The 10393-nt window shown below is 44.7% G+C and overlaps 1 protein-coding gene across 2 annotated transcripts; it reads left to right on the top strand.

The window, feature by feature from the left end:
- The first annotated feature begins 4489 nt into the window (after window positions 1–4489).
- LOC115281995 (regakine-1-like) lies at window positions 4490–9831 on the top strand. 2 transcript variants are annotated; one of them, XM_029927767.1, is made up of 4 exons: window positions 4490–4642; window positions 5863–5925; window positions 8951–9068; window positions 9472–9831. In XM_029927767.1, the coding sequence occupies exons 1-4, from the start codon at window positions 4570–4572 to the stop codon at window positions 9575–9577; spliced, it is 360 nt and encodes a 119-aa protein (XP_029783627.1). In that variant the 5' UTR covers window positions 4490–4569; the 3' UTR covers window positions 9578–9831. The 2 variants fall into 2 exon arrangements, with proteins under 2 accessions (XP_029783627.1, XP_029783630.1); XM_029927770.1 differs by lacking the exon at window positions 5863–5925 and having other exon boundaries at window positions 4491–4642.
- The last annotated feature ends 562 nt before the right edge of the window (window positions 9832–10393 follow it).

The following is a 10393-nucleotide window of genomic DNA, read 5'->3' as shown; positions in this document are numbered from 1 at the left end:
GTTCATCAAAAAACTATCGATAGAACTCCCTTATGACCCAGGAATAGCACTGCTAGGGATTTACCCAAGGGATACAGAAGTGCTGATGTATAGGGGCACATTTATCCCAATGTTCATAGTGGCACTTTCAACAATGGCCAAGTCATGGAAAGAGCCTAAATGTCCATCACCTGATGAATGGATCAAGAAGATGTGGTTTATATATATAATGGAATACTACATGGCCATGAGAAAGAATGAAATCTGGCCATTTGTAGCAAAGTGGATGGACCTCGAGGGTGTCATGCTAAGCGAAATAAGTCAGGTGGAGAAGGATAGATACCATATGTTTTCATTCATAGGTCTAACAGGAGAAATGTAACAAAGGGCCATGGGGAGAGGAAGGGGAAAAAAGAGTTAGGGAGAGGGAGGGAGGCAAATCATGAGAGACTCCTGAATACTGAAAACAACTGAGGGCTGAAGGGGGAGGAGTAAAGCAGAGGGGGGTGATGGTCATGGAGGAGGACACTTGTGGTGAAGAGCACTGGGTGTTATATGGAAACTAACTTGACAAAAAACTATAAATTTTAAAAAAGTATTTTTCTCTTATTTTCTTTAAAATTCTATAAAAAGCACACACTATTTTTGTTAGAAATTAGTTTAAACTACACAGAATTTTATAATGAAATGAAATTGTTCACAATATGTCAAAGCATGGCCTATGAAATTGTTTGTCTGGTGTGATGTCAGCTAGGGAGACAGCATGCAGAGGAAAAGACCAAGAGACATCTAAAAATGTGACTGTGGGATTACAGGGGATTTCTGCTTACTTGGTTTTGCTTAACTATTTTCTAAATTTCTCCATATTGTAGCATTTCTAACAATGAATCATGATGAAAGCTTTTGTATTAAGAGAAAAGTGCCAAAAGTCAATTGCTTGTTTCCATTTGCAGAGGGCCCTATATGGAAGACCCTACATATCTAGGGGCCCCTGGGTGGCTCTTTAAGTGTTCAACTCTTGATTTCAGCCCAGGTCACCATCTCGTGGTTCATAGGATTGATCCCCGTGTCGAGCTCTGCATTGAGTGTGGAGTTTGCTTGGGATTCTTTCTCTTCCTGTCTCTCTGCCCCTCCCCCACTCACTCTATCTCTCAAAATAAAGAAAGTTCAAAAAATTTACTTAAAAAAATCTCTGATTCCTAGACAATGCTCAGCTCATAGTATGCATTCAATAATTATTTACAGAATACATGAATGAGTCAATGAATTAATTAATTAATTAACAAAGAGTGTTGACTGAACAGGTGGAAGAGATAAAGCAGAACTCTTAGTCTCTAGTTTTTATTTGCTCCTCCTCTAGAAAGGGCATAATTCTCAGAGATGAGAAGAAATCAAATCCCAATATGGGTGGGTAGATTGTATGACATCTGACTCCTTGGCTTGTATGAAGTCCTTTCTAGCAGCTGAAAGAGGATACAATAGAGATTGATCACCTTTGTGGATTCTTGGGAGGCAGAGAGCCTGTAGAATATTGATGATAAACAAATAGCAAGAGACTTTCCCAAAATAGAGGTGAACTTGAGACTGGTCAGCCACTTCTCTTCTGGCAAAATTCTATACCTATGCAGTTCTTGGGAAGAAACCCTTTGTTGGCACTTTAAAAAGGAAGTGCTCACTACCAGTCAGCATGGGTTCAGCTAGGTCAAGTCCAGCTAAACGGACCCCACTTCCTTCTCTGGTAGCAATCAATGAACATCTGAGGAAGACTGGGCTGAAAAGAGCTGTGGACAAAGGCTCTAATTTTTGGCATTCAACAAAAGCGCCCCGGGATCAGCTGAGAAAACAGTACAGCGTATCATGGGTCACACCACTGTTCTATGTTCCAGCATGCAAAACAAAAACAACTTTACCAAAAAAAAAAAAAAAGTAAACCTTAGAGCCTTAATCCTCCCCAAATCCCCTTCCCCCAGTCCAGCCCTTCTCCTCTGAATAGAGGAAGCAGAGTCAGTCAAGCAGGACTAAAGGTCCAGGAGAAGGGTGCACATTGCTTACGAAAGCATAGAAGGCATATGAGTCAGTGTCACCAGTAACTCAGTTGGAATGGTGACCCAAGAAATGGTACAAATCAGTTTCTTCTATCCTTCTGCCCATGTGTGTCCCCCAATCTCTCCCATCTGATGTTCTGCTAACCAAGGGGGCAAAGGTTACTGTCTGCCACCTGCCCTCTCCTGTGCTCCCACAGGGAGGAGAGACAGCCACCAGAGGCATCCATCTAGGTACCCCCACCTCTCTGAACTTATAAGAAATGGGGTGATCAGAGCTCCCCACTGATGCTCTTGGTATGCTGGGAGAATGCAGGCAGCTGAGATCCTCTGAATCCACCTAAAGGAGGGAGATTGAAGTCTTTATATGTTCATGTTGAACACACCCACCTGCCCTCCAGGACACAGCTACTGAAGGCTCTTGGGAAATGAGCCATGCGGGCTTGCTCTGTCATTGCCTATGGTGCCCATGTGGATGGAACAGTAGTGAAGTGGGATGTAAACTGCCGAGAGACAGGACCCAAAGGACCTGGACAATGGACCTTTTCTCCAGTCACTCACCCTTACTCTCTCACTCCTGTCACCTGTTCTTCCACCGGCGCCCCCATGGTGCACCAAGCCCATCCCACGTTGGGGCTTTGTCCTAGCTGTTCCCTTTCCCCAGGAGACACTGGCTCCTGATCTGTGCAAGTCTGGCTCTTTCTCAACAAGCAGGTCCCAGCTGGAATGACACTTCCTCTGAATAGGCTCCCAGCCTGGCTTACCAAGCAACCACCACTTAGCCCTCAGGCTCCCTCTATTATTTCACCCTGTTTTATCCTCTTGCTCACTTGTAAGTCCATCTCCTAGTACTTTCTTTCTGAGTTCCCTCCCACAGGCCTCCCTGCACACCAGCATTTAATTAAGGACCTAAAGAGCAGGGGCCTTGCCTTTTTTGTTTGCCTTGTATCACAAGGGCCTAGAAAGTGCCTGGCACACAAACTCAGTTAACATCTACTGAATGAATGACCATCAGCCCTGAGAAAGGTCTCAGCATGGGCACATAAGGAAGGTTTCACTCACTTAGATTATTCATGTTACATATTCCTTTCAGTAACTATGTGGAGCTTTAAAGGCTAATGGAAATTCTTCCCATTAGAACAGGGGTTTAAACCTTTCCTTTTAGGAGGGGTATATTTTCTCTGCAAACAAACTTATCTGGAACTCCCTTAAATAATACTGATAAAAATACAGATGCTTAAATCAAAACCACAATGAGATATCACCCTGCATCCATTGGTATGGTTACCAATAAAACACACACACACACACACACACACACACACACACACACACACACAGAAAATAACAAATGTTGGCAAAGATGTAGAGAAATTGGAAGTCTTGTGTGTTGTTGATGAGAATATAAAATGGCAGAAAGGGTATGGAAAACAGTATGTAAGTTCCTCAAAAAATTAAAAATAGATTTACTGTATGATCCAGCAATTCCATTTTTGGGTATATACCCCAAAGAATTGAAAACAGGGTCTCAAAGAGATACATGTACACCCTTCTTCACAGCAGCATTATTTACAATAGCTAAAACATGGAAGCAGCCCAAGTATCCATCAATAGATGAAGGAATAAGCAAAATGTGTTACATCCCCACAATGGAATGTTATTCAGTCTTACAAAGAAAATTATAGCATATGCTACAAAATGGATGGTCCTTGAGGACAGTTATGCTAAGTGACATAAGCCAATCACCAAAAAATAAATACTGTATGATTCCACATACATATGTGGTGTCTAGAGCAGTCAAAACCGTAAAGACAGAAAGTAGAATAGCATTTGCCAGTGGCTGGGGGAGGGTGAGAGCGAAGTTACTGTTTAACGGGTGCAGAGTTCTAGTTTTTGCAATCTCCCTGTGCTGGGAAGTGGGTAGGGCCTCCAGCTCAGCCCATATGAGGGTTCCAGTTCTAGGTGGCTGGGTTCCAGTAAGGCCCAGCCATTCCAGGAACCCCTCCAGACCCAGCCTCCCACTCTCAGCCCCAATTGGGCCTGAGTCTAGGCCTGGTGCTGGGGGTAGACACAGCACAGGGCCCCCATGTCCTTATTGTGGTGGGCTCTGGAATATTGCTGAGCCCGAGACAGTCGCCTGGGCCTCTGACTCATGGTGCACACGGCTCACCAAGGAGGCTCCACCAGACTCCCTGGGGAGGAGCAGGAAAGGAGGCCAGTTTACACCCCAAAGCCCTCCATCTCTGGGCTTCCCCAATGCCCACCCTGCAGATGTTAACCAAATGTGAAACCTGAAGTTATTCTCTGCCTTCTACTTCTCTTTGAATAAGTTGACTCAGTTCTCATATTTTAGATATGTCACCACCAGTCATAATTCCAAAGAAACAGAACTCCCATGCAATCTTGGACTTTTTTTTTTTTTTTATCTCATGACTTCCTGACCAGCAACCTCTTATAAAGGAGAGTCAGAGTCCAGATTTCAAAGAGTCAGAGAACCCAGGAGTCCTCGGCCCCATCTTGCTTCTGCAGCTGATGAGACGCCAGAAGGATGAGGGGCAGTCTGACCACGCTGGCTTTTCTCCTCCTCATCGTTGCCGCCCTCCGCTCTGAGGCCAATGAAGGTGAGACCCTCATTCCTCTGAACAAAAACAGCACAGTGGTTTGAGGGCAGGGAGCTGTAGGGAGGAAATGGGAGTTGTCCAGAATAGGCTGCCTGCGGGTCCCTGCAAAACAGACAGCATCTTTACCAAGGGTCTCTCCCCATTCCCGGTTGGGGCACTTCTGCATCCTTTGGGGAAAGGAAAACCTGCCTCTAAGTTCAGCCTCCCTGACCCTTGGGTACCTAGCAAAGATAAGTTGATCCAGCACCCTCCAATCTATCTGCTTAGCCCCTTGCTGTAGATACATGGGAGCCCACACATCAATATAGGCTGGGAGAGATGAAGCTAGAAAAGATCAACCTGTCTTCATATCTTAGATGGAGTTTTACAGCACGTTGATTGGTTGCCAACATTTAAAAATTGAAAGCACTTAAAAATCTGTACTTCTCATTAATTTTGCAAGTATAGAAGACTTACCAGAAATGAGCCCCAAGTTTCCACTTTACATTGAAACTGAGATGGTGGGCACCATCCCTTTAGATAGGGGGTGAGCTCCCAGGTCTTGGGAGTCCCTACTGCCAGAGCCATGTCAACCTGCTGTCAACCTGGCCTGCGGGGGCATTTAAGCCTGAGACCCCCCATATCAGCCTTCTTCCAGTCCCTTTAAGATTTGTCTAGTTGTATTCACTGCATAGAGCTACCTTGGCATGAAGTAAGCTCTTCATAAATACCTGTGGGATACTCTAAGTCAGCAGGTGACTGAAAAAAGCAGGGCTAGAGGCACCTGTGTGGCTCAGTTGGTTAAGTGTACAGCTTTGACTCAGGTCATGATTTCACAGTTCATGGGTTCGAGTCCCACATCGGGCTCTGTGCTGATAGCTCAGAGCCTGGAACCTGCTTCAGATTCTGTGCCTCCCTCTCTCTCTGCTCCTCCCCCATTCATGCTCTATCTCTTAAAAATAAATAAATGTTAAAAATAAATAAATAAATAAATAAATAAATGGTTGCCTCTCTGCAAGAGGCTGGGCGCAGAGGGATCCTAGGGGGACATTTTCCAGGAAATTGCTCTCCAGAGCTGAATTTCAATCAAAATCAGAGATGGAAATACACTCAGTCTTGGGACTCTGATCTGGCATCCCTACTAGTCCAAGGCCTGATGGTCAGTTTTTCAGGAATTTTGACTGCAACTAGCTATACAGCTCCTTAATGCTTTCTGGTAAGTCCAGTTCTCACTGCCACAGTGATGGACAGAGGCACACACCATCGCTGCTCCCAGCGAGCATCAGTCTGGAAGCTCTGCACTGGTGAGTCAGTGAACTTCTGTGACCTTCTCTGCCTCATTCAGGCCTCCTGAGCCTCAGATTCTTGATCTGTTATGCAGGAGTAGTAAGGCCTTTATTGTAACAATCACTCATATATAAGTCAATACAAAGTGCCTGCCCCATCCATATTTGCTATTTTAAGGATACAGGTTCAGAAAGGGTGAGTGTCCTGTCTGGAGTCACACAAGGACAAGTGGTGGCTTTCCTGCTTTGTAGCCAAGGCTCTGCTCCTCGTAACATTGCAAACCTCTCCCTTCTATCCCTTCTATTATTCTTTAAGACCTGTGAAGGAGGATCTTCTCAGAAAGAGGGGACCAGCCCTGCCCTGCTGTGTGTGCCCCACCCTGGGCATCCACCAGCAATTCCATATGGCAACTCCTTCCCAGCATTTCTTAAGAAGTTGTGTTTTTCCAAATCCCAAGCTCCAAGAAAACTCAGTTGAGAAGTTGGAAAAATGGGGGAAAGTATTATAATTCTCCTGCAAGAATTAAAGCTTAACAATCAACATAGAGGTGTTCTGACTTAACAGAATAGATTGACATCTAGAGTAAGAATGGGAAATGCGACACACAGAATTCAAAGTTAAGATTAGCATTTTGGGGAGCCTGGACAGGAGCATGTATGGGAGAAGCGTAGCCATGTCACAAGTATGTGTTCACGGCCCCGTCTGCTCTTATGTGAATGCTAATGGGTTTATATATGCAATATACTTAGGGCAAATCATATAACTTCTGTTTCAAGAAACAAGTTTTGAAAGCAAAATAAGTCCTTCAATGGGCAATTTCATCAGTGATTCTTGCTATGGGATGTGAATACTTTCTTATCTGAACAATAATGTTGACAATGTCTGGTGTTTGAATAATTGCTGTAGGCTCTAGTTCTTTACAAATGCTTTCACAGAAGAAATACAAAGAGAAAATATGTAAATGTTGTGGAATACTAGGACATGAAACCAGTAATACTTGCTAATTCATATAAAAACTCTAAATTAACTAAAGCAGTATTAATTTGAATGGAAAAACCAAAGTCAGTATAGACAAGAAATGCCCATTATTTACAAAGGAAATGAACTGGGGCCCCTGGGTGGCTCAGTTAAACATCTGGCTTTGGCTCAGGTCATGATCTCATGGTCCGCGGGTTCGAGCCCCACATCGGGCTCTGTGCTGATGGCTCGGAGCCTGGAGCCTGCTTTGGATTCTGTGTTTCCCTCCCTCTCTGCCCCTCCCCAACTTGTGCTCTGCCTCTCTCTGTCTCTCAAAAATAAATAAATGTAAAAAAACTTTTAAAAATAAAAATAAAAAGGAAATGAACTTGTATGAAAGATTATAACCTTGAACACCCAGCTTGAGGATGCATTTGGACATACTGTGAACAATTTGGCCAACAGCAATGCAAAATGGGAAAAATGTTTCTATGTTTGCAATATTTGTTACAAAACAAAGATAAAGACTACAAATAGGACAATTAATGCTTTCTGTGTTTTAAAATTTCATTTTTGAATGATAAATTTTAAGTATTTTTAAAAATTTGTTTTAATGTTTATTTCCAAGAGAGGGGGAGGGGAGGGACAGACAGAGAGGGAGACAGAATCCAAATCAGGCTCCACCCTCTGAGCTGTCAGCACAGAGCCCGATAGGGAACTCGAACACATGAGCCGTGAGATCATGACCTGACCCGCAGTCAGATGCCCAACCAACTGAGCCACCCAGATGCTCTCTTTCAAATATTTTAAATATTAAGTAGCTGCAGTGTTTTTTTCAATTTTTAAATAAAATTTCTTGCCTTTTATTGTGTGTTAATGTTTCCTTTTTTCACATTTTTTTTTTAGTTTTTTAATGTTTTATTTATTTTTGAGAGAGAGAGAGATGGTGTGAGCACGGGAGGGACAGAAAGAGAGAGGGAGACACAGTCTCTGAAGACAGGCTCCAGGCTCTGAGCTAGCTGTCAACATAGAGCCCGATGTGGGGCTCGAACTCACGAACTGTGAGATCATGACCTGAGCTGAAGCTGGACACTCAACCAACTGAGCCACCCAGGAGCCCTTATATTTTCTATTATTGACTATCTGCTAGAGAACATTTGACATGCTATTGAATATATAATCTTGTTATACATTTAAAGACACGATTTATTACCTTACTTTTTTTTTTTATAGAAAAGCACTGAAACTTTCAGTACAATTCTATCACAGAAAAGTGATTCATTGTTTATTATGGTCATGTATTATTAAAAACATGAAAATAGTGTGTCAATTATATCTCAATTTTTTAAAAAGAAAAATTTGAGTAATTTATGATTTAAGACTTCAGATCAGGTCATGATATCACGGCTCTGAGTTTGAGCCTCCTATCAGGCTCTCTGCTGTCAGCACAGAGCCCCCTTTGGATCCTCTGTCCCCTCCCCCCACTTTCTCTCTCTCTCTCTCTTTCTCAAAAATAAACAAACATGAAAGAAAGAGTAAGAAAAGAAGAAAGAGAGGGAGGGAGGGAGGGAGGGAGAGAGGGAGAGAGAGAGAGAGAGAGAGAGAGAGAGAGAGAGAGAGAGAGAGAGAGAAAGAAAGAAAGAAAGAAAGAAAGAAAGAAAGAAAGAAAGAAAGAAAGAAAGAAAGAAATGCTTTGACCAGAGTCATATCCCAGCCCTCGGGGAAGGTCTAAGAGACAGAGAGGTCAGAAGGGTCCAGCAGTAGGGAGGGAAGGGAGGTTTTAGAGGAAGGTAATTTTGTTTTTAAGTAATTTCTATGCCCAACATGGGATTCAAACTCACGACCCTGAGATCAAGAGTCACATGCCCTACATACTGAGTGAGCCAGGTGGCCCTACTGGAGGATAGTTTAGCAGGGGGAGGAAGAACAGCGGCCAAGGAGAGGGCATGCCCTACTCCTCCCACCCCTCACTCCCCACCAGATGCTCTGGTCTGGTCTCCTCCTCTGATGATCTGGGCAATAGAGATACAGGTCTAAGCTGCGTGTGGAGAAGCTTCCAGCATTACGTGGCCCTCCACTTTGCAGAATCAGCTCAATTAAAACCCACTGCCTGCTGTTTCGCCTACGTCGGAAAGAAAGTCCCACTCCGGTCTGTGACAGATTATTATAGAACCCATGACCAGTGCTCCAGCCCAGGGATCGTGTAAGTTCGGTGGCCCTGAAGGTGGAAAGGGATGCAAATGTGAGAACCAGCAGGGCCCAGGAGAGGAAAGCAGAGGTTCAGGACTTTCTGGGAAGTGGTGAGGAGCACCGGAAGCAGCTGCTGAACAGCAGCTTGAGAACTTCCCAGTCTGAGGTGGGCGTCCAAGGGTGGCGGTGGGAGCTAGTTCTGGGGCCCACCACAGAGAAAGAAGAGGACAGAAGGAAAACGGGGCTACGGGTGGTATCTTCACTGACTCCTGGGGAGCACGGAGAGTGGGGGGGTGCTCTCTCTGCAGGGGCCTCATCCAGCAGAGAAGGGGGCGGGAAAGCTGACACTGAGCGGAGAATGGGCTCCTCTGGGCCTGCTGACTCAGTTTCTCCTCTTTCTCCATCTTATTCCACAGCTTCCGTACACGAATGAGGCGACAGATCTGCGCCCACCCCAGCGATGCCTGGGTGCAGGAGTACGTCAGATACCTAGACAACAAGACGGGTGCCAGCATGGCCTAGGGAGCTTGAGAAGAGGCACAGAGCCCCACTCTTTCCTCCCCGACCCAGCCAGATGGTCCCCGGGTGCTGTCCTGGCCCAAACTGAAGCTCCCATTCTCTGATAAATCCCATTTTCCCTAATTCTCTCTTTGACACCGCCCTCTGGGACCTGATGACACCGTGGCCCCTAGAGAGCCTCTGTCTTCCCTTTGCAGGCAGCCAGCTGTTGAAATAAAAGTGTGCAACATAAAAAAAAAAAACCTGGTGGTTTGCACTGGTTCTCTCACAGACAGCTGGTTATTTCTTTTCTTTTACAGACACTTCTACAGTATTTACTATGTATCAGGTGCTGTTCTAGACTTTTCAGACTAATTTTTTTTTAAAAAATTAATGTTTTTAATGTTTCAAATTCTTGAGAGAGACAGAGAGACAGAGACAGAGCACAAGTGGGGGAAGGGCAGAGAGAGAGAGAGAGAGAGAGAGAGAGAGAGAGAGAGAGAGAGAGACAGAATCCAAAACAGGCTCCAGGCTCTGAGCTGTCAGCACAGAGCCTGGCATGGGGCTTGAACTCGTTAACTGCGAGATCAACACCTGAACTGAAGTTGGCCATTTAATGAACTGAGCCACCAAGGTGCCCCCAGCCCCCAGGACTAACTAATCTAAACAGTAGGATGATGGGGGCAGAGTTAGAATCAAGAGCACCAAAAACAAGGGAGCTCTAGTTCAGGGCCTTACGTAATGGGAAGAGCATGAAAATACAAACAGTTTGTTTGCATGTAGATAGTTGAAGTGTACAACTAACACAACTCATCATTCCCACTGTCCGTGCAGGGGTGA

Source organism: Suricata suricatta, chromosome 17 (assembly GCF_006229205.1).
Source record: "Suricata suricatta isolate VVHF042 chromosome 17, meerkat_22Aug2017_6uvM2_HiC, whole genome shotgun sequence".
Classification (NCBI taxonomy): Eukaryota; Metazoa; Chordata; class Mammalia; order Carnivora; family Herpestidae; genus Suricata; species Suricata suricatta.
The sequence above is the reverse complement of the archived record's forward strand: the minus strand, read 5'-3'. Positions and strand labels throughout refer to the sequence as shown.